At 36.6% G+C, this 24,160-nt stretch overlaps 2 protein-coding genes across 2 annotated transcripts in view; both read left to right on the top strand.

Annotated features, from left to right (window-relative positions):
* Positions 1-12,436, top strand: part of EPHX4 (epoxide hydrolase 4) — a 33,501-nt gene extending 21,065 nt beyond the window's left edge. Inside the window, exons 4-7 of the mRNA XM_052000006.1 lie at positions 1,920-2,048; positions 6,665-6,768; positions 10,266-10,414; positions 11,735-12,436. Of these exons, the coding sequence (XP_051855966.1) occupies positions 1,920-2,048; positions 6,665-6,768; positions 10,266-10,414; positions 11,735-11,966 (614 nt within the window). The 3' untranslated portion in view covers positions 11,967-12,436. The remainder of the gene's footprint in view (positions 1-1,919; positions 2,049-6,664; positions 6,769-10,265; positions 10,415-11,734) is intronic.
* Positions 12,437-19,832: 7,396 nt separating this feature from the next.
* LOC127563485 (lysophosphatidylcholine acyltransferase 2-like) lies at positions 19,833-24,159 on the top strand. The gene has a single exon (XM_052000004.1). The coding sequence runs from the start codon at positions 20,274-20,276 to the stop codon at positions 21,930-21,932; it is 1,659 nt and encodes a 552-aa protein (XP_051855964.1). The 5' UTR covers positions 19,833-20,273; the 3' UTR covers positions 21,933-24,159.
* Position 24,160: the final 1 nt, after the last annotated feature.

Here is a 24,160-nt window from a genome sequence, read left to right as displayed (position 1 = left end):
CACTTTGCAGACCTTAATGCACAATATAAATTTGAGCTATTATTTAATCCAACCCCATCATTTCCCAGGTGAGAAAAAAAGAGGCTCAGAGACAGAAAATTATTTCCTCAAGATCACAAAGCTAGTAAGCAATCTAGATTTGAACTCTGTCCTTCTAACTTCAAGTAAGACAATAGCATTTCTTTAAAATAAATTTTATAACGATCTGTATTACAAAAGCATTTATAACAGCTTTTTTTGGTGACAAAGAACTAAAAATTAAAGGAGTGCTTACCATATAACATGTAAATGTAATGGAATTCTAGTGTGCCATAAGAAATGAGGAAAGGTAAGGTTCAGAGAAACCTGGAAAACTTGGATAAATTAATGAAGAATGAAATAAGCAGAACCAGGAAAACAATTTATAATAATACCATTGCAAAGACAATTAAAAGACTGGAGATCTCTAATTCATTCCAATGCCAGCCATGATTTTAGAGACCTGCTCTATGCCTTTTGACAGAGACATGATGGATTCAAGATGTAGGATAAAACATACATTTTTTGGATGTGAATGGTGTGGCAAATTTGTTTGACTTGACTTTATATTTGTTAAGAGAGATTGGGTAATAGGATGAGAAAATAAATGTTTCCTCATTGAAAAATACAATAAACTGAAAAAATAAAATAAATCCTATAATTCAAACTTGCCTGATTCTCACTGATTTTCAGGAGGTATAGTGACTTGGGATCAGGAAGACATGAATTCAAATCCTGCCTTAGACAATTCCTAGTTCTGTGATCCTAAGCAAGTCATCTGTTTTTCTCTTCCTTTTCTCCCCTACAATATGTGCATGTACATATTTATGTGTGAATATATACATATAAATATGTATATATGTATTATGAATATATGTGTGTACATACGTATTTGTTTCTCTTTTCAGATTAATCTTTTCTAGACTCATTTTTCTCCTCTGTAATATGAAGGCATTTGACTTGATCTTTGCAAGTTCCCTTCCAGATTTAAATCTTTGACTTTATTATCCTCCCATCTACACCCACCCCTTGTTAATTAAGGCCAATGGATTTTATTTTTTATACTCATTGGACAAACAAATGTGACTCTCTCATTTAGAGAACTATAAATTTAAATTTAAATAGGACTTGCCTGGATTTAGTATAAATAAAATTTCTTTTGTGATTCAAGAAGTAAACAATTTGTATATTCATTGAAGAACTGATTCCCCCAAATTAATGAAACTAGGATCTTGGTAATGTTCTTGAACATAATGGCAGAGCAATTTTTAAAGCCATGTTTACTAAGCCAGCTAGCTGATAGTGGATTAAGGGCTGACCCTGAAGTCAAGGGGAACTGAATTCAGTCCAACATCAGGCACTTAGTGACTGACTATGAGACCCTGAGCACATCACTTTACCTTTGACCTCCATGTAAAATGGAGATAATCATAGTACCTATCTCATAGGATTGTTGTAAAAATAAATGAGATATTTGTAAAGTGCTTTGCAAACTTTAAAACATATCAATGCTAGTTATTACTAGAACAAAGAAAGTTTAGAAGAAAAACAATATTATATGAAGTAAAACTTGATTGCCATTCATCAAGATTTACTGATTCATTTTCTCTCTCTCTCTCTCTCTCTCTCTCTCTCTCTCTCTCTCTCTCTCTCTCTCTCTTTCTCTCTCTCTCTCCCTCTCTCCGTCTTTCTCTATCTCTGTCTTTGTCTCTCTGTCTCTCTTTCTCTTATTCTCTTTGTTTTCTCTGACTCTGTTTCTCTCTCTGTCTCTGTGTTTCTCCTTCCTTTCCTCCCTTTCTTTTCTCTACACACACACACACACACACACAATATGTATATACATATAATATGTATTATAAAAATATGTGTGTATGGGCATATGTATCTGTTTCTCTTTTCAGGTTATAGTAAGTGTGTTCTGATTGGCCACGACTGGGGAGGGATGATTGCCTGGCTCATTGCCATCTGTTACCCAGAACTGGTGACCAAGCTTGTTGTGATTAATTTTCCTCATCCGAATGTATTCACAGGTGAGTTTTACAAGTCTCTACTTGTAAGCGTCCATGATTATTTAACAAATAAACTTAAGATGATGAAAATGTAAACAAAAAAAAATAGAAATAGTGTCAACTCAATAGTTGTGTACCATGCAGTGGCAACCAATCATTCCATTAGTTGACAAGCACTTATAAGCATTTCCTATGTGCCAGACACTGCACTTGGTGCTGGATACTGGGAATATAGAGACATAAATAAAACATGAAGTGATTCCTGCTTTCAGTGAGTCTATAGTCTATGGGGGAGAAATGATGTATATCATATATTGTATATATTATACATACGTATGTGGTGTGTGTATATATATATATATATTTATAGTATATATATTTATAAATACATATACTATATTATAGTATATATAATTAATTATAAATACATAATATAAATTATGAATATGTAATTATAAATATGTAATATATTTATAAATTTATAAAAATATATATTTTTTATTATATGTCATATATACAATGTTTACATGGGAAAGCTAGGTGGTACCATAGTGCAGAGAGTGCCGGATCTGAAGTCAAGAAGACTTGAATGTTAAAATCCATTCTTCCACCCTTTTTAGCTTTGTAACCCGAGGCAAATCAGTTAACCTCCATCTGCCTCAGTTCTCTCATCTGTCAAATGAAGATAATAATAGCATCTAGTTTCAGGTTTGTTGTTTATGAAGAGATATTTATAAAGCATTTAGCCCAGTGCCTGGGACAGAATAGATATTATTTAAATGCTTATTCCCTTCCCTGCATACACACACGTGCATGTGGGGTATACAGGGAAGCACTAACAGCAGGGTAGAATTAAGAAAATCCTCATGAAGAGGAGGAAATTAGGAAAAGCCTTGAAAGAAAATAAGAATTGTAAGAGACAAGGGAAAGAAAGATAGGAAATAGAATGTCCTATTTGAGGACCAGCAGGAAGTCCAGACTGCTGGTTCAAAAAGTGTATGAAAGGGAGTAATTTATTCTGAGGCTGGAAAGGTAGCTTAGAGTCTGATTGGGAAGGTTTTCCAAAGCCATAGGGGCTCGAATGTGATTCCTTAAGTGACAGGGAGCCAGTAGGGTTTGATGACATAGTCTTACCTTTATTTGGGAAGTATCACTTTGACAGCTGTGGAAAGGGAAGATTAAGGCAGCCAGCTGGTGCTGTGGTGCCTAGAAAGGAAGCTTCCTTTTCATGAGTTCAAATTCAGCCTCAGACTCTTACTAGCTTGGTGACCCTGGGAAAGTCACTCAGTCCTGTTCATCTGTTTCCTCATGAGTAAAAAATGAGATAGGAAAAGAGATGGCAAGTATCTTTGCAAAGAAAATCTCCAATAGGGTTACAATAGGGTTGGATGTGGCTGAAATGACTAAACAACAAAAATAGGGCAGATTAGAGAGGAGGAAAACTGAGGGCAAGAGGCCCACTTAGGAGGCTGTTGCTGTGGTTGGTGAGGGTTTGAATTAGATATTGAATTAGAGATAAGTGAGCAAATGAGAAAGATGTAAGATTACAACCAATCAGATGGATGGGATGAGGGAGAGTAAGGAGTCAGTGATGACTCTCAGGTTTTGAACTTGGGTGCCATGAAAAGCTCGTGGGCCTTTTTAATCCTCTGTATTTTATTTTATGTATTTAAGAACATAATTCTGAGAAAGGTCTCACAGGCTTCCTCAGATTGTCAAAGATATCCAGGCCAAAAAGATGTTTAAGAATCCCTGAAGTCCAACCCATATTCATAAGAACCATTCTCTTTCCTGCAGTGTACCCAAACCCATTTCACTTTGGGATAGTGCTAATTGCTAGTAAGTTTTTCCTTATACCAAGCCTTAATTAGTCCCTCTGAAACTTCTCATTGACCCTAGTTCTGGGACCAAGCAGAACACTTCCAATCCCCCAGCAGAGAATTCGAATTGTGGAATCAGGCTACATTTACAGTCATTCACAGAACCCTTCTCACCCTTAACTTTCTATTAAAGCGTCTACATGTTTTCTCAGTTGACCCAGATGTCTTTTTTGCCCATTATATTGTGCCAGAGACACAGCTGGCTGATCAGTTCAACTCAAATGATGGTCAGAAATGTTTCCGGAACTCTTTTGTCAATAAGAACTAGGACACCACCTGAGTCAATATGAGCATCAAAGGACGTGTTCAGCAAAGATTTCTCTCTACAGTTTGCCAACCATTCTATATTGAAGGCAGCTGAGTGCTATATTAGAAAAAATGTTGGACTTTAAGACAATAAAACAATTTCAAATCCTACTTCAGACATTTACCTAGCTATGTGACCTTGGGGAACTTAATCTCAGTTTTCTAATCTGTGGAACAGGGATAATAACAGGTTGTTTTGAGGAACAGATCAGTCCTGTAGGGAAAGTGCAAACTTTATTGAAATCTGTAAATGTTACTTACCATTATATGCTCTTCCCTTAATTAAACTGAAATCTCTAAGCATGTTGCCAAATAGGTCTTCTTGCCAAACAGAAATTTTTCAGGGAAAAAAAAAAACCAAACTTACTATGATCTTGCCCCACCTATCCAGGTCACATTTCTGGAAACTTTATCTCTTTGGAATATAGCTATAAACCCCCAAAATAAGCCAAAAAAATTATCTGAATGGCCTCTGAGAATTGAGGAAAATAGCTGTCAAGGTACTTAATACCTTGAGTTGTTCACTCTGACAACAAATTGAGATGAGTAGATTAAAAGCGATGAACACACAGGAACAATTGTGAAAAGGGACAGTTCTGAGCACAAGGAAATTTAATATGTACAACAGTCTGGGATTTGTTCTATTAGAGCACTGTAAAATAACTTGTCATAGAAAAAGTCCTTAAGGTCACTTAGCCTGGACATGTCAATCATATTCCCTGCACCGTCCGAGCTACCTTATATCCAGAGAGAAAATTCCACAGAGGAGAAAATTCTAATCCACAAACTGAATATTAGGGGATATCTGTTTTATCATTCTAGCTACATAAAAATGTGGGCAGACATGAACACATTGTCCAAGGAGCAACATCAGTTATTCTCATGAAAGAAATATGGCACCTGCAGTTATAAAACTCCCACTTACTTAACAAGTATATCTTTACATTAAGTGTGAAAAGTGCTATAGCAACTATAAACTAGACATTACAGCTCCAGAATCGAGGACTTTGGTTCAAATTCTGCTTCTGAGCACTTACTCTCTGTGTGAATTGCCAAAGCACTTTACCTCCTCCTTGAACTTTTGATTCCTCATCTAGAAAATGAGAGTGTCTGATCAAATGGCTTTGATTAAATGGCCTCTTAATTCCCTTCCCACTCTCCATCTTTCATTCTGTGGTACTATGGAAACCCTTAAACAATAACAACAAATAATTACCTCCCCATATGTCCTCAGAGACAATATTGAATCACCTTGACAATGAACATAAGAGGCATAACTCAGCTTTCCTGAGACTGAGACTCAGACACATGAATTTCAGGGCTGATACTGTACAGACCAAGATGAGATTGGGCAATATTTAACCTTCCTCTCCCATCCCCTGCAATCTCTGGTCACCAGATTTTCTCAGATTTTTACAGCATTCCACTGCTGCCTAAGATATTTGCTAGCTGTGTGACCCAGGGCAAGATCAAGGTGACCCTTGATCTCAATGAACCTTAGTCTCACTGGTAAAATAGAGATAATAATATGGCTTATCTCATCAGGTTGAGATAACATATGTAAAAGTACTTTACAAACTTAAAGTGCTATATAAATGATATTATTATTTCTATCTTTATTTTTTTTTTAATTCCTTCAGGATGAAGTGAATCTATCTATATCATACTAAATTCCTTTCTAGAGCAGAGTATTTTCATAAAGTTCTAGTGTCTGTTGTAAATACTTTTTGTTTTGCATTTATACCTGTTTGGGGATTACCCATATTAGCATTTCTTATATATTAGCACTCCTGAAATCAGAGCTTCTTAAACTTTTTCCACCTGCAATACCTTTTCTTTTTTTTTTCTTTTTGAAGAATTTTTTATAGAACAATAATACTCCATTATTTTCATATACCATAACTTGTTCAGCCATCCCTCAATTGATGGGCATCTACTCATTTTCGATTTCTTTGCTACCACAAAAAGAGCTGCTACAAACATTTTCTGCATCTCTTTTCCATCAAGAAATGTTTACACAATCCTGTCTTGAATCTAAGCTACGGTGTTTCTGGCAGTGTTTGTTCATGCACAGTGAAAAGTACTCATGTTATGTGTTCAGAACCAAAGCTGCAGTGAAGTTCTACAATACAATATGGGCAAGTACTGCCAGAAACTTTCAAAATTTCTTACAAGTTTGATTTGATACTGTGCATTCAGAAACCTTTTACTGTTACCAAATTTTTCACAAATCTCATATTCAGTTATATGATCCTATATGGGACCATGACCCACAATTTAAGTAGTTTTGCCCTAAATGTTTGTTTATATCGCTAACACATAGTAGGTACTTAATAAAGGCTAATTGATTGATTAATTTAAAAAATAATATTAATTCCATTTATTTGTCTGAGCATTTTCCCCAAACACTATTAATTTTTGCTTTTAATTCCTGGGCATTTTTTGTTTCAGAATACATCTTCAGGCACCCTTCACAGCTGATCAAATCTGGTTACTACTTCTTCTTTCAAATGCCATGGTTCCCAGAATTCATGTTCACCATAAATGACTTCAAGGTGAGTTTATATAAATGCAATTGTTAATGTTCCTAAGAAAAATTTTCATCAAATTTGACCCTTTAAAAAAATCAACACATGGACAATGGGAAATTTTTACTATATAAGTATTTTACCCTTTAATTGCTTTGCTTATTTTCCAGTTTCTATTTACTATATTTTAGGCAATGGTCCTTATTCATCCAGTGTCTCTCTGTGTCATGCAGAAACCCTTTAAAAATCTGTTATTAATCTGGACACTTGGCGTGTATTGGCATTTGAATTGTCCCCATAAAAACCAGCATTGTCAAATTTATGTTGGGAAAGAAGGGATCGCAGAGAAGACAGGAGATGGTGAAAGGAGAGACAGAGAAAGAGAGGCCCTCAGTGGGCAAAAGAGTCCAGATAGGTGATTGCCAATGGCTTATGCATCAATGGGTATGATGTCACCATTTCATACTTACAAACATGAGATAATTAGGCATAAAATAATTCAAGAACAACAGAACACATTACAAAATAAAGGATTCAATTGGACAGAATCCGTAAGTACCCTGGACAGCAGGTAGAGGAGTATGTTGATTGCAATCACCTTTTTCAGGCACTTGCTTGATCAGATATTCCTTCTCTCCTCCATTTCTAATCAATCCCTTTTCACTAGTTCTTTCTCTACCTATACACATGCCCAAGGACCTGCTCATTAGACCCTGATGTTCCTTTGAGCTTTCACTTGCATGTAGCATTGGAGACTCTGGAGCTCCTTATTTCAATTCTGGTTCAAACAGGGAAGTCAAGTCTTCAGAACAAGGCTACATCACCTTCAGGATTCTAGGGCTTCCTGACAGATTGAGGGCATCCTTTTTTAAAGATAAATGTTTGAGACCCCACTGTGTTGTTCTTCCCTATACCAACTTCTGATTACAGTTAATATCTTTCTTATATCATCATCATCCTAGCCAACATTTATAGTGTCTACTATGTGCTAGGCACTGTGCTAAGTGCTTTATAAATATTATCTCATTTGATCCACACAACAACCCTGGGAGGTAGATGTTCTTATTATGCCATTTTATAATTGAGGAAACTGAGACAAACAGAAATTAAGTTTCCTCACTAAAGTCACACAATTAGTGTCTGGGGCTAGATTGAACTCAGAACCTTTTGGCTCTCTATCCATTGGGCTGTCTCTTATTATCAATACCACTGTATCATCAATTTCCCATAGTGATTTAGGCTCCAGAATTATTTAGGCAATTGACATTAATTAGCTTTTACAAGGAATATTTACTGAGAAAATATAGCAAGAAACATGTGCCCCCAGTCCTCTGGGGCACACTCTCTAGTCTCAGTCCTTAATAAATGCTTCTTGATTTGCATTCTTTGCTGTGCCATTCAGGCAGGAATACTAGGTCTTCATTTCTCCTGGGGCTCAGACATCTACAAAATCTGAGACTCTGGATCCCTGGCAGAGAAGATCTTGAGATCTTCTCTGTTGCTCTCTTATAGGCACAAGGTCACAGCCTAGAAGATACTTCTTTCCCTTAGAAAGGACAAAAGCAAAAAAAAAGCTTAAAAAAAAGAAAGAAAGAAAGAAAGGACGAAAGCGTCCTTTTTCTTGCCTCTCTCAACAAGAACAGGGCCATGTGTCTTCCCCAAAGGGCCCTCTCTCACCCACAGGAATTTTCTGTTAGCTCTTCTTCCATATTCAACACAAAGAGGGAAAAAAGGTCCAGTTACTACCTTGAGTGTCTATTTTTAAAACATTATCCCAAAAGTCTTTCTCTTTTACTCTGTGGTTAGCCAGTCTTTCATGAAAGAGAGCTTATCTGTGACCCAGAATTCATATGGTGAGGATTTCCTCCAGCTGAGCTCATTGCTTCTGTTCATCAGAGCTGGGTCTGTTGTGTTCCTATGTCTCTTTCTTCAATTTAAAACCAAATGTAGCATGTTTTCTTTATTTGTTGAGCCTACCAGCCCATCACTCACTGCTCAGCCTCAGTACTCCCTTTTGTCTGCTCTCATCCTCAGCATTTATCATGAGACTTACCTGTCTTATCTTGACAGTGGTATATAGTAAGCACTTAATAAATGCTTGTTGACTCCCCTGGTCTTGTCTTGATCATGGCACATAGTAAGCACTTAATAAATGCCTGTTGACTCTCCTGGTCTTATCTAGACCTCTTCCTTTTTCTGGGCACTCTTCCTTTGGTTTGTGATACTGCTCTCCCATGATTTTCCTTCAGTCTGTCTAAATACTCTTTTTAAATATGACCATGAAGGTGATGACAATGATGATGATGAAGATGGCCACAATAATTTGGTGATGATAATATTTATATAACGCTTCACAGTTTGCGGAGGGCTTGACGTATGATATCTTATTTCACCCTCACAACAAATAATAAGCACCTTTGTTCCCACTATTTCTCTTCCATTTTCATCCTTCTTTCTTTATTTGGTGCCTTCCTCAAGCTTTCCCTAAGCATGGATGTTCCCCAGTCTTTATCCTGGGCCCCTTCTCATCTCCCTCATTACCCTCATTTCCTCCTATGGGTTCAGCTATCTTCGGAGGCAAATGACTCCCAAATCTACATATCCCATCCCAATCTCCCCCCAATTCCAGCCCAGCACCTCACTAAGTTGTCCTGTCTCTTCATCCTATACTTAGCACACACCCAGGCATCCAAGTTTGAAAGCTCAGTCATCGCTGACTTTTCCTTCTTTCACCACCTACATCCAGTCCCTTGACAGGTTTTGTTAATTCTATTTTCATGACATATCTCTCATTTATTTCTTTCTCTCTCAAACTGAAGTTCTGTCACAATAGTTCAGGCTTCAGTATCTCTCATTTGAACTATTCTAATAGCCGTCTAATTAGTCCCCCAGCTTTCAGTCTCTCTTCTCTTCAAACCATCCTCTACACAGCTGCCAAAACCATCATCCGAAGGTCAAGGTCAAAGTCTGACCATGTCACTCTCCTACTTAAAAGTCTGCAGTGGTCTCTTATTGCCTCTAACATAAAATTCTTTTTTTTTTTTGTTGAGGCAATTGGGGTTAAGTGACTTTGCCCAGGGTCACACAACTAGGAAGTAGCTATAATTGGCCCAATTATACCCTATCTTATATTGTACTTATCCATTTACACATTATATCTAACCAATAGTATTTCAACTCCTTGAGAGCAGGGACCAATAATTCCTTATATCCTCAGCACCTAGCAAAAATGGTCTTTACATGCTGCTTAATAAATATTGATTGATTTGACTTGAATCAGGCAAAGTTTCATGGTGATGGGCCTCCTAGAATTTGAGTGCACATATGGCAAAAGAAGCACAAGCAAAGACATCAGTGAGGGTGGAGTGTGTGACAATAGTGAGAAGACTGACTTGTTGGAAGTAGTGAGAGGGGAGGGAAGGGGAAATATGCTGGGTAGCAGCCCCCACCTCAATCTTCCATCAGAAGGAATAGAATGGATTTATGGAACAGCATTTTAAGGACTCACCTTTTCACTACCTTAGGCTCTGAAACATTTATTTACCAGCCAGAGGACAGGCATTGGAAAGAAAGGGTGCAAATTAACCCTAGAAGATCTTGAAGCTTACGTTTATGTCTTTTCTCAACCTGGAGCACTGACAGGCCCAATTAACCATTTCCGAAATATCTTCAGGTCAGTATCTTTGGCTTAGCCAAATATTCAATATTCCAGTTGAATTCTGGAGATTTAGTCCTTCAACTCAGGGATGGGAGAGGAGGGTGCCATATTTTTCTAAAGTTTGGGAAAATGTAATTGTGTAGGTTTGGTTTATTTGCCTGTTTTGCTTTTTGTGTCTTTCACTAGAAACAATGAAAACTATGTTTGTGAAATTCTTACTTTTTTTTTTCTGCCTCAGTGGGTGGAAATTTACAGCTTAATATGGGATGGGGGAGAATTCCAGTCTATGTCATTTTTTACTGTCAGTTTAGGGAAGTCATACAAATCTGATGCTTTCTGTCACATGAAAGAAATGATTTACATTCTAATTCAAGGAAGAAAGATCATTACTATTTCTATGAGATCACCATTCCACTCCTTTCTGTGTTAGACAGCTTGGGTATGCAATAAACTATTAATTAATACAACATAAGATAGATGTTTACATGGATAGAATGATATTGTTAGTAGAACAAAATATTAGGTATGATAAGAAAGGATATTAAGCCTTGTTAAAAACATAAGAAATTTTCTGAGTTCAGATGTTTATTTTTTAAAATCTCAGAAATTATTTACAAGCATTAAAAACTAAATAGTTATAGAACATATTGTTAGGTGACACAGTGGAAAGGGCACTGGACCTGGATTCATCTTCCTGAATTCAAATCTGGCCTTAATAGCTGTGTGATCCAGGCAAGTAATTTAATCCTGCTTGCCCCAGTTTCCTAATCTGTCAAATGAGTTGGAAAAGGAAATGGCAAACTATTCTAGTATCTTTGCCAAGAAAACCCCCAAATGGGGTCACAGAGAACCAGACATTACTAACATGACTAAACAACAACAATTATAGGGAAACAAATCAAAGTTCCCTTTCATCCCAACATTCAGGAGTTCTTGTTTATCTTTTTTAAAAGTAAATGAATCTTCATAAAGAAATATCTAACTAAAATCAAATTAAAATTCAGTTAACCACTAAGAATCAGGAAGATCTGATTTTGAATATAATCTTAGATACTAGTTATATGACTCAAAAGCAAGTGCATTAATATCTCTTGACCTCAGTTTCTGCATCTGTAAAATAAGAGTAATAATGGCACCTATTACACTGAGTTACATGCAAAGGTCCTTCATAAATATTAGCTCTTACTATTTTCAGGATCCTTTTTTTAGAGAGAGAATCTTTATTAGATTAAATACACAAGTTGATTTCCTAGGAGAGCATATGCTACCACATTAGAAAAGATAGTATATTAATTTTGAGGATGAATGGTAACCCCCTGCATCTTTTCTTCACAGCTGCCTGCCACTCAAGTATCATAAGGTAACCACTCCAACATTACTCTTATGGGGAGAAAGAGATGCATTCATGGATGTGGAGATGGCCGAAGTCACACGGATTTATGTCAAGAGCCATTTTAGGCTAACAATTTTGTCCGAAGCCAGTCACTGGCTTCAACAAGATCAACCTGATATAGTGAATAAATTAATATGGACATTTCTCAAAGAAAATATGAGGAAAAATGAGTAATTTTAAGGACAAGTGAAAAGCCCATAACAGCCAAAAAAATGATGTGAGAGGAGCTGACTTTTTCAGCATTCTGTTTAGGCTTTGTTAAGAAAGACACTGTTTTCATTGTACTGTATTGTGACTAAGTTGACACGCAGTCATTTCACTGTGTTGAAAAAAGGAGGATTATGTAAGATTGTGTAATGTTAATGTGGGTTTTTTTCCCCTATTCTTCTGTTTTGCACATAAAATACTTGCCTTAAAATATATTTACTTATGTTAAAAAAAGAATTTGTGGGAATTTAATGATTTCTTTTAGATTTTCTTCATTATGTTAACATGTGGTGCCTTTTACAAGTTTAAAATGAGAAGGTACAAGTGTGCCATATGAAAAAATCAGTTATGTGATGATGTCAGTTTTCATTTTATTGATGGAAAGTTTTGATTTCTTTTGACTATTTTTTTTAACCATTAAAAAGTCTGTTACCAAATCTTTGGGTCTCATGACATGTTACCATATTAATCTAAAAACAGCTACATTTAGAAGTGTTTGTGTTCTTTAAGAGAGTTATGAATACCCTTCTTCTCAATCAGTAATTTGTAAAGATTGGTTTCACCTGTCCCAATAAGTGGCAAAACCACAGAGATTTCTGTACAGAATTTACTGATTTGTGAATGCTATTTGTTCAGGCTTCTGCCCTAATTTCAGTGGTAGTCATTAGTTAAAGTAAAATTTACTGTATTTCTACATGAACATTGTAAGATATTTATGATAATATTACTTGCAATAATGATATTGTAATATATTTACAGGACTTATATTTATGGGCAGGGAGATGGTTCAGTAAATAGAGTGCCAGGGCTGGAGTCAGAAAGGACAGAGTTCAAAACTGGCCTCAACCATTCACTAGCTGTGTGATTCTGGGCAAGTCGCTTAACTTTGCCCCAGTTTCCTCATCTGTAAAATGGTGATAATAATAACACCTATCTCTAAAAGTTTTTGAGAGACTCATAGTGTTACAATGGATAAAGCAACAGACCTGGAGTCAAATCTGGCTTCAGACACCTACTAGATATGTGATCTTGAGCAAGTAACTTTACCCTGTTTGCCTCAGTTTCCTCATCTGTAAAATGAGTTGGAGAAGGACATAGCAAACCACTTCATTATTTTTGCTAAGAAAACCCCAAAAAGAGCTGCAATGAGTTGAACATGACTGAAAATGACTAAACAAAAAATACATTTCAATGATAATATTCTTTATATATCTATACTTAAATAGATATGTAATATCTATATATTTATTTTAATCTTAAAACATTTAAAATTTTTTAAATGGGAGGAAAGGAGAAGCATATACACGTTATTCATCCTAATTTATCCATTTAATCAGCCCAAATACCCTCATCAGTATTCTAGCAGTGGACATCAGATTTCTTTTTTCTGCTTAATATATTATGTTAACTAAGTTACTACATCTGCTTTCTATCAGAAAGCTGATAACACTCCAATAAACCAAAATAGCTGTACTTTGTAATCAAAGGCTTGACAATGTGCTCATTCTCTAGAAATGGAGATAAGCCAGTAATTAAGAAATATAGGCATGTTGAAACCATTCAATAATGATAATAATAGCTAATACCTATATAGTGCTTACTATGCACCAGGCATTGTGCTAAACACTTTATCATTATTATTCCATTTGATCCTAACAACAAACCTGGGAGGTAGGTGCTATTATTATCCCTGTTTTACAGTAAGAAAACTGAAGTACTTGATTTGCTCAAGGTTATACCATAACAAGCACCTAAGTGTCTTCAATTCAGGTCATCTGAACTCCAGATCAGGTGTGTTATTATTATTCCAAAAGGATTTCAAATTAACAAAATTGTGAGACTTCAAGGGAATGGTATGTAGTGAAAAGTGTAAAGGACTTAAAATCATTAAGTTTTGGGGTACATTCTTCCTTAGATACATACTTGCTGTTTGACCATGGGGAGGTCACTTAATTCTGTGACTGTTTCTTCCTCTATAAAATTAGGAGGTTTTACTCAGGGCATCTAAATTCCTTTTTCAGCTTTTAATTTTTAGTCCTGACTGATTTAAATGACTGCATTTACATGAATTACAAAATGAAAGAGGAGCTCCCTTGGCCAATGGGATGGAGATGATCTGATTTTTAATGCTTCAAGCCTCATAATTTTGAAAAATATGTGAATGGATAATAATAAAAACTGCATGGTAGTGTAGAAGGATACAGTGGAGTGCCTAACTTACATTTTCTTCTTTAGATTTCATAGTATAAAATTATATATCAGATAATATTTTAGTCTAAAGTCTTATTCCCATAGGACTAAGAAATGCTTATCAATATTTAATCAACATTCTGGTAAAAATAATAGTTTGCACAGAAATCTTTTAATATCATTTTTAGATATGTTTCTGGGGCAGGTAGGTGATGCAGTGCTAGACTTGGAAGCAGGAAGACTTTTTTTCATGAATTCAAATCCTCAGATACTTATTAGCTGTGTGGCCTTGGACAAGTCACTTAACTTTTTGCCTCAGTTTCCTCATTTGCAAAATGGGCTGGGGAACGAAATGGCAAACCACTACAATATTTTTGCCAAGAAAACCCCAAATCAGGTCATAATGAATCAGCCACAATCGATCCATCATATCAGACTAAACAATCACAAAGCAGTTTCTAACCCATCCCTCAAGCCCCTCACTGACCCTTAGTCTAAGAACTCCTCTTCATCTCTAAGTGATTAGTGTAGTTATCTTCCCAATTACTTCAGTTAAACATCTCACCTTTGGCAGGTGGGAAGCATATTAGAAAGAAGGATTGAATGGTTTTGAGAAAATTATTTTCTAAAGGGTGCTGACAATTTACATGATTATTGTTCGGAGACTTATCTAAATTCTAAACCATTGCTTAAACTTGACTCTGGAATTTTAAGGTGTAACTCCAAAATGATATGTGCTAGAGAGATTTTCAAAGGCATATATGGAAACACTGTCCATTTCTGACTTTTTCTGTCTCTCTCTAAGCCCAAAATGCTTAGACTAGAAAATTTTAATAAAATTGTTTCTGGAAAGCTTGTGCCTAAAACATAAGGGTACAAAACTTTTTCTACGCTAGTTTTTAGTTATATTTAGGAGTGCTGATAAACAATCAACTCTTGAAAAACACTTTTAAGATTATCCACATTATTAATATTTTCTCCATAACTTTCTTAAATCTAAACAATCAACACTAAAACAAGCCCTGATTTGTAGCTGGTATAAATGTTCATGCTACAAATTTAGCAGATAGACTAGCATATCCCATCTCTGGTTATACATCTAACTATAAAAGCTCAATCAATCAATTCTTATCTTCAATCTTTTTAAAGATTTGGATTTGTCAGCAACCCAAGAGTTTACAATTAGTAGATCTAGTGCCAGTTCCTCTTAGTTAAAAGATGGAAATCATTTTTACACATGTGGGTCACTTTCCCTTTTTTATTATCTCTTTGGAATACAATCCCTGTAGATACAATACTGGATCAAAGGGTATGCATAGTTTAATAACTCTTTGGACATAGTTCCAAATAAGCAGTTTATTTCTTTAAAAAGTTATAGTCTACTGATCAGTGATAATAGGGCTTTTGAAGCTAATGAGCATCAAAAATGAGGCGCCTAAAATTAACACAGGAGCAGTAACAAGAATTAAGGATGTAGTGTGACTAGAATTTTTCCTTCCTGGATGCTATACCGTTCTTAATGCAGTCTAACAGCACATTAGGTATTATTAGACATTTCACTGATGATGTATACTGATGTATCCCAGATCCTATTTGGATAAATTCCTGTTGTCATACCTTCCCAATCTTGTTTTGGTAAAATTGATTTTTTGAATCTTAATGTAAGATTTTACATTTATTCCTATTGAATTTCATATTCTGATTCAGTGTGGTAATCTCTCAAGATCTTTGTTGAGGAGTAGGAAGGTAACATGGTTGAACCTATGCTTTAGAAAGATCAATTTGGTCTAGAGTGAGAATACTTGAGGCAAAGACCCAACAGTCTATTGCAATAGTCTAGGCACCAGGTTGGGGGTGGTGATAGTGAAGTGGGGAATGAAAGAGATGGTATGAAGTAAGGATAGCCTTGGCAATTGATAAGGAGAGTGAGGAGTCAAGGATGACACCTTCATTTCAAACCTGGGTAATTAGGAGAATGATTGTATTGTCAACTGTAATATGAAAGTTAAAAAGAAAAGACGGTTTTAGAGGAAAGATACTAAATTTTGTTTTAGATATGTTGCTAAAACATACAGTTTGAGATGTCTAATAGGTCATTGAAGATGTGAATTTAGGATTAGAAGCCAGGCAAGGGCTAGATAATTGGATGTGAGAATTATTTGATGAAAATTGAATCCATAGCAGCTGCTGAAATCACCAAATAGTGCAGGGTAGATTCCAATTAATATGAATTCTGTGCAGTGCAGTAAATTCAAATTTACACTATTTTTATTTGAATAGTAAAATTTTATGTAAATTATTAGTCCAACCTGCCCAAAATATGCCTTGACATTTTTAAAAATTTTGATTTTTATAATGTCAAAAGAATTTTATTCCTGAGCCAATTTTATTATAAAGTAATAGTATAATTATAGAAAGTAGTCATACTCTAATAATATACTAATAGTCACAGTCATTTTAAAAAATGACTGAATATTATACCTAAAGATAAGCTTACACTGAAAATAACAAAAACTTGTCATTTAAAGTAGTTTTAAATTTAAACATTTTCCAATTATATGTAAAAAAATTTTTAACATTTGTTTTTTAAAAACGTTTACCTTCCAAGTTCTTTCTCCCTTCCCTTTGAGTAGAATATTTTATCTTTCTTTAAATCTTCACACATATATGCCAAAAGCTTTATGTACATTTGGCAAATTTTCAAACATGTATTCTCACACAATGAACCTAACTGAATGACATGTAGCATTATCAATGATGCATAAGGCTTTAAATGTGATATTGTTATCCTTGCAACATTTTCAGCATTTGAGTAAAATAACTTACAAACCCATCTTCAAAAATAGCTTTAGTCCCACTTGCTTTCTTATTTGACAACAAAGACCTGGAAGTGATTGATGATTGTAATTCTGATAAGTTGTGTTTTTTGCTTCCGCATTTGTTCAGTCGTTTTCAATAATGCCTGACTCTTCCTTACCCCATTTGGGTTTTCTTGGCAAAGATACTGGAGTGGTTTACCATTTCCTTCCCTAATTCATTTTACATATGAGGAAACTAAAGCAAACAGGGTTAAGTGACTTGGTCAGGGTCACAAAACTAATGTCTCAGGCTGCATTTGAATGCAAAAAGATGAGTTTCTTCAAAATGTCAGGATATTTAGATGCAGACGCCTTTTCTACACTAATTACCTTTCTGGTCATTTTAACATTATAAATTGAGTTTGATTCTTAAAGTGATCACACTCAATGCTTGCTTGATTCATTATTTTACATCATTTGCATTTTCTTTCAGTGCCTTAAAACTTGAAACTTGTAGCTGTTCTGATAAGAGAAAGACATTTTCAAATGTAATCTTCAACTGTAACACTTCTATAATCCTTGCTGATACAACAGTGCTTTTTCCTTTTGTTTTGCCTATATATTTTCTATCATTCCATAATTCAGGCATTCCAGCATCTCCTAATTTTAGAGTCCTTATAAACATGTTCATGCCATTCAAATACATCAATGTTTTGTTCTAATGTAATATCAAGCCTCTTCTTTTTTTGCATTGGTAATACTTCTATCAGAAATATTCTTCCAGTTGTCCATTTTATTAAGGAGCTGTCTTTAAATTTTAAATTTAATTAAAAATATATATATAACTGTTGGAAATAATCATACCAACAGCAGGTCACATCCACATTTGACATAGACAAGTTAAGACTAAAAATATAATGTGTTAAAAACCATCAACTAGTTCATATGTGTGGTATTAGTTGAATATTGGCTTATGTTAAATGTGACCTGGTATCATTTTATGATTCATACTATACCAGATTTCCCATTATTTGAATTCACAATAATCATGACCTAGCAGTGGAGATAAGTACCACCCAGGACAAAGCCTTTGGAGAGGAAATAATATTATAAACATATATTAACATGATTAAAGCAGCTAGGACTTTAATGAAGATTCAGCAAAGGATATTGAGAAGCATCAGACAGGTAGAAAGAGAATCAAAGGAGAACAGTGTCATGAAAAGCTAGAAGAGAAGAGAACAAGAGGAGGAGGATGATTGATGGTGGTATCAAATTTAAATAGAAATGGAGCCACTAAACCATACAAACCCCCTCATGCTTCATATTGATTTATAAAAGATAATTAACATTAGCTATGCTCTATTGCATTTAAATTTTCATTATTTTCCAATTGAATTTTTAGAAATAATTTTGATAACTATATTTCAATAAAAATTCATTTCTTTTGTAATCCTATATATTTTATTGCATCAAGGCCCATGTGTGGTAGGCGTGTTCCCCCACGTGTAACATGGGAATGTTGTGTTGCTCAAAGGGAGGCAGGATAAATATCACTGGCTTCTTTGGCCCAGCATTCTTCTCCAAAGGAGATTTTAATTCCTATTAGGAGAGGATGTTGGTGTGCAAAAATGTTTGTGGTAGCCCTTTTTGTAGTGGCTAGAAACTGGAAATTAAATGTATTCCCATCAATTGAAGAATGGCTGAATAAATTGTAGTATATGAATGTTATGAATGTTCTTGTTCTGTAAGAAATGACCAGCAGGATGATTTCAGGACAGCCTGATAGATTGACATGAATTGATCCTTAGTTAAATAAGCAGTACCAGGAGATCATTACACACAGCAACAAGAAAATTATATGATGATCAATTCTAATGGACGTGGCCTTTTTCAACAATGAGATGATCCAAACCAGTTCCAATTGTTCAGTAATGAAGAGAATCAGTTACACCTAGAGAAAGAACTATGGGAAATGAGTGTGAACCACAACACAGAAATTCCATAGAATTTCTCTTTCTGTTACTGTTTTCTTGCATTTTGTTTTCTTTCTCAGGTTTTTTTTTTTTTTTTTAACTTTCTAGATCTGATTTTCCTGATGCAGCAAGATAACTGTATAAATATGTATGCATATATTGGATTTAACATATACTTTAACATAGTTAACATGTATTGGACTATCTGCATCTGGGGGAGAAGGTGGGGGAAAGGAAGGGAAAAGTTGGAACAGAAGGTTTTGCAAGGGTCAATGTTGAAAAATTACCCATGCATATATTTTATAAGTAAAAAGCTATAAAAAAGATAAAATTTTTAAAAAGGAGAGGATGTTGGAAATAGGGCTGGAGTACTATTCTAGTACTGGACTAGAATTATATATTTTTTACTTCCCTAAATACTATTATTTTAGGGAATAGATCAGATTCAATCACCTTCTGACTATTTCTTCACTGGAGGCAGAGAGGACCCTAAGGCATGACTCCATTTTACCCAAAATATTAATTCCATAACAAACTTAGCTGAGAAAACCAAATTAGTTGGAAAACAGAAATCAGAGAAGGGATACATATGAAAATATATATCAGATAATACAGAATGAAGGTGCTTGCCCACTGAAGCGAGGTAACTCAGTTCAGCTAAGAGTCAAGATCCTAGATCTCATTCAAGAGGAAATTCCCCCAATTTGCTAATGTAACAAGCTGGAGATAGGAACATGGTGGACATTAACTCTCAGCAACCTCAAATGGCACTGGTCTCCTCCATCTTCCCTCCTGCATGTGGGAGCCAGAAGCACCCCACGCAACTGGAAGCGTGCACAGAACTTAGATCCTCTGGTTCTCCCCTAAAATCAAAGGGCATTCTCTTTATTGGTGGGCTTACATATTATGCGACTTTAAAAAATATTATTTTAAGATGGAGGAGGTAAGACTTCATCAGACTGCCAGAAAGTGGTCCACGACATAAACAGGGTAGCAACTCTGTTTTAGGCAGATTAACAAAACTAGACTTTACAAGTTTCCAGAAGTAAAATTTCCTCCAAGCCAGATCTGGGTAGTTTAGAGGGAAAGGGTAATCTCTCAGTGGGGGAGGGGAAACGTGGTCGGTAAGTGAGCGACTCTCAGGTGAGGGGGCGTGACCGTAGTGAGCGGTCTTCTGGTGGAGGGGCGTGGCCGGCAGGGGCGCCTGCGCAGATGCAGACAGATAGGTTGGGGGCAGACGGGCGTTGGACTGCGTGCGCCATGCTGGGTTTCCCCTCAAGTCCTGGGAGTTGGCTTATGCTGGTGGAGCCATGAGCTTAAGCCAAGAGCCGCCCTCGGCCAAGAGGGTGCAGCTGGAGAAAGGGCTGTTGGTGCCGGTGGACCATCGGTTGCAGCCCCTGCGCGCCCTCCGCGAGCGCTCCCTGTTCCCGCCCCCTGTGGAGAACCCATTTGTCGCCGAGAGGCACTTCAGTCCATCGCGCTGGCTCTGCATCTGGCTGAGCGGCCTTATCCTGGTGCCCTTGCGCGTAGTCCTCCTGCTGCTGTTGGTCATCCTCTCATGGCCATTAGTGTTCGCGGCCACTGCCTTCCACCCGCTGAAGCGGGCCCACCCGTTGCCCAGGTGGAGGCGGCGGCTCACACACCCGCTGTTGCAGATCCTAGGCCGCATCTTCTTCTTCTTCTTTGGCTTCATTGTGAAGGTGAGGGGGACTGCGGCCAATTCCCGCGAGGCGCCCATCTTGGTGGTCGCCCCGCACTCCAGCTTCTTCGATGGCCTCGTCTGGATCTTCGCCGGTTTGCCGTCCATTGTGTCTCGGGAGGAGAACGCCAGGTTTCCGTTTGTTGGCAGGCTGCTCTTGGCTGGGCAGCCGGTGCTTGTGTCCCGTGGTGACCCGGATTCCAGGAAGAACACGGTTAACGAAATTAAAAGGCGCGCCACCTCCAAAGGGCGGTGGCCACAGGTCCTGATTTTCCCCGAAGCCACCTGCACCAACCGCACGTGCTTGATCACTTTCAAACCGGGAGCCTTCGTCCCCGGAGTCCCTGTGCAGCCACTGCTGCTCCGGTACCCCAACAAGCTTGACACGGTGACCTGGACGTGGCAGGGGACTTCGGCATTCCAGCTGCTCCTGTTAACTCTCACACAGCCTTACACAAACGTGGAAATGGAATTTATGCCTATTTATGTCCCCGACGAAGAAGAGAGAAGTGATCCTGCCCTTTATGCCCGAAGAGTACGGAATGTCATGGCCAATGCCTTACAATTGCCTGTCACAGATCATACCTATGAAGACTGCAGACTGATGATTTCTGCAGGAAAGCTGACCTTGCCTATGGAAGCTGGCTTGGTGGAATTTACCAAAATTAGCCAGAAGTTAAATTTGGATTGGGATGCTGTCAGAAAACATTTGGATGAATATGCCACAATTGCAACTTCCGCAAAAGGAGGCAGAATTGGAATTGAAGAATTTTCCAAGTATTTAATGCTTCCCATTTCTGACACCCTGAAGCAACTCTTTGGGCTCTTTGACCGGAACCAAGATGGTACCATAGATTTCAGAGAATATGTGATTGGGCTGTCGGTCCTATGCAACCCTGCCAACACAGAAGAGCTTATCCGCATGGCTTTCAAGCTTTTTGACCTTGATGAGGATGGCTACATAACAGAGTTAGAGTTTGCCAGTATTCTCCAGGCTTCTCTTGGCGTTAGAAACCTAGAAGTTTCAGGTCTCTTCCAAGAAATAGCCAAAGAAAATGCAGATCACATTTCCTATACAGAATTTAAAAGTTTTGCTATGAAGAATCCAGAATATGCCAGATTGTTTACTACATACCTAGAACTCCAGGCGAGCCACGTGGTTTCATTACCCAAAGACGTTAAGTTTCCAAGTTTGAATTCAACAACTTTGAATAACAAAGTCATCTGTGAGAATGCTGATGAAGATTTCTCAGATAAAAAAGATAACTGAAAACTTATTTTCATTGAGATAAACTCTAGAGCTTTTACCTTAGGCTGTAGAAGTATGGAGTGATATTTAAAATATACTTTTAGAATAGTTTTATTTGGGCCCTTCATTACCAACTTTCTCATAAGAAGGCCTAATGATTGCTATATCTTGGAAATAGACAAATTAGGAAGCAGTTTTGGAAAATGTCTTCTTCTAATGTAGTTATTAGCATATTTAAGTTTTGAGTAGTGCCTAAAACCTGATGGGAGGAACACTTATACACTGAAGCACCTCTTCCATGCCCCCAAAATACAATGGCAGAATCCAGACATCCGAATTTTCTACTTCACACCATAAAGTGAAAACAGAAAGCTGTTTCAATGTGTTGAAATAGGTTCATAGCATATGAGGTTACCTCCTGCTATTACTAAATAATAGTGTAGTATAGTATCCTTTGGTTTACAAATGATAGGCATTACAGTTGCCTAATCTGCTTTTACTGAAAATAATACAGGAGTACTAGGAGCAAGCATATATACAGAACTGATTAAAAAGCTTTGTTTTCATTTATTTTTAAAAGATGACAAAATTGCTTTGGAAAAGAAGTCATTGTACAAGGTTCAACAGCCAATTTCATACATTATAAAACTCAAGTGGAGAAGTTTGTGCTAAATCTGAACTTCATCAATTTACCAAAAACAAAATAAAACCCCAGAGCTGTTAGAAATGCTAAAAACAGGTTAATGGATGGTACCTCTCAAAAGGTTCTATAGATGTTTTTCTGCATTGAATGAAAATTCAATAAGTATATCTCTTTAAGAAACCAGATTATAGGAGTAGAATTCTATAAAGGAGTATTTTATCTTTAAATTTGATCAATGTGTCCTGAAAGTCACACAAAAATTAGGCCCAGCTTTCTCTTTATTCCATTAAACTCTTGCCTCCACCACCCTTTTCAGGTGCACAATATGCCTTTATGATTTCTCTCCCAGTCTAAGAATCTGGTAAAATCCTTTACACTTAACGAAAGTGTAGCTAACAAGAAGATCAATTCTGTTCATAAAAATTAACCCTACTCCCCCATTCTGCTATTTAATCCAGAATTCCTGAGAATAATTCAATTGACCCTTCATTAACAGACAGGAAAACAGGCTAGAGGCAACAGAAGTAGGAATGGGTAGGATTCTAACTTTGTTTGTTGTAGATTGGTTAAAACATTAAGATCCTATCAAGACTCATACTTTTTTTCCTCTTTCATATACTTATAATAACTTTGAACTTAATTTTCACTTAGAAGAACAGGATATTCCCAAAGGCATTACTAAATAAGCTATGCTAAAATCTGAATGATTATCATAAAGATTTTGCATTTTTGGTCTTCATTTGTATTCTTGCCATTTTTATTATGTAACTGTAGAAAGTACTTTTCTTGTTATATACTCATTCGGGTATGATGTTTTCAATTCATTCCAAAACCAATTATAAATATTTTTGGATTATCTAATATTTTGTACTATCGGTCAGTGAATAAGGATTTAAGTTCCTACTGTGTGCTAGACCCTGGGGATATAAAGACATATGTGAAACTACCCGTAGACTCAAGCTGATTTACATTTTCTGGGGGTTTTTATTATCTGGTTCCTATTTCCCTCCATTACCACAGATTAGCATTAACTGTATGGTTTCATTTTCCTGAATCAAAAGATTTTCATTATTTAGAATAATTTTTAGGGGGAGGGAAGCAAAAAAGTCATTTCTTGGCCAGTTTAATGGGATAAAGTCTTTAATCCTGGTAGTCTTGGTTATGAAATTGGGTCCTAGACCATCACACCTGTGCAATTTTCAGATGTGAAAGCTAACCCGACTCTAACCCTAACCCTAACCTAAATTTTTCCCCCCACTATCCTTGTCCCCTTGGAGAAGTCAACAAATTAAAAACTTTTTTTGTTCAGTCGTGTCCAACTCTGTGACCCCATTTGAGATATTCTTGGCAGAGAGCCACTGGAGTGGTTTGCCACCATTTCCTTCTCCAGCTCACTTTACAGAGGCGGAAACCTCGGAGGCAAACAGGGTGAATGCTCAGTCTTCCCCAACAGCTGGTCAGTGTCTGAAGCCTGCTTTGATGTTTCACCTCAAGTCCAGCACTTTTATCCGCTTCACCCTCTAGTTGCCCGTAAAAACATGACACCCACCTAAGCAGATTCCGAACTTTCCTGCCCCTAGTCTTTCTCACTTGCTTACAGACTTTT

This window comes from Antechinus flavipes, chromosome 4, assembly GCF_016432865.1.
Source record: "Antechinus flavipes isolate AdamAnt ecotype Samford, QLD, Australia chromosome 4, AdamAnt_v2, whole genome shotgun sequence".
Taxonomy (NCBI): Eukaryota; Metazoa; Chordata; class Mammalia; order Dasyuromorphia; family Dasyuridae; genus Antechinus; species Antechinus flavipes.
Note: the sequence above shows the minus strand (reverse complement) of the source record. Positions and strands in the feature narration are given on the sequence as shown.

Excerpts from the sequence above, each read along its gene's own strand:
- LOC127563485 (XM_052000004.1), top strand. The coding sequence starts at position 20,274 with ATGAGCTTAAGCCAAGAGCCGCCCTCGGCCAAGAGGGTGCAGCTGGAG.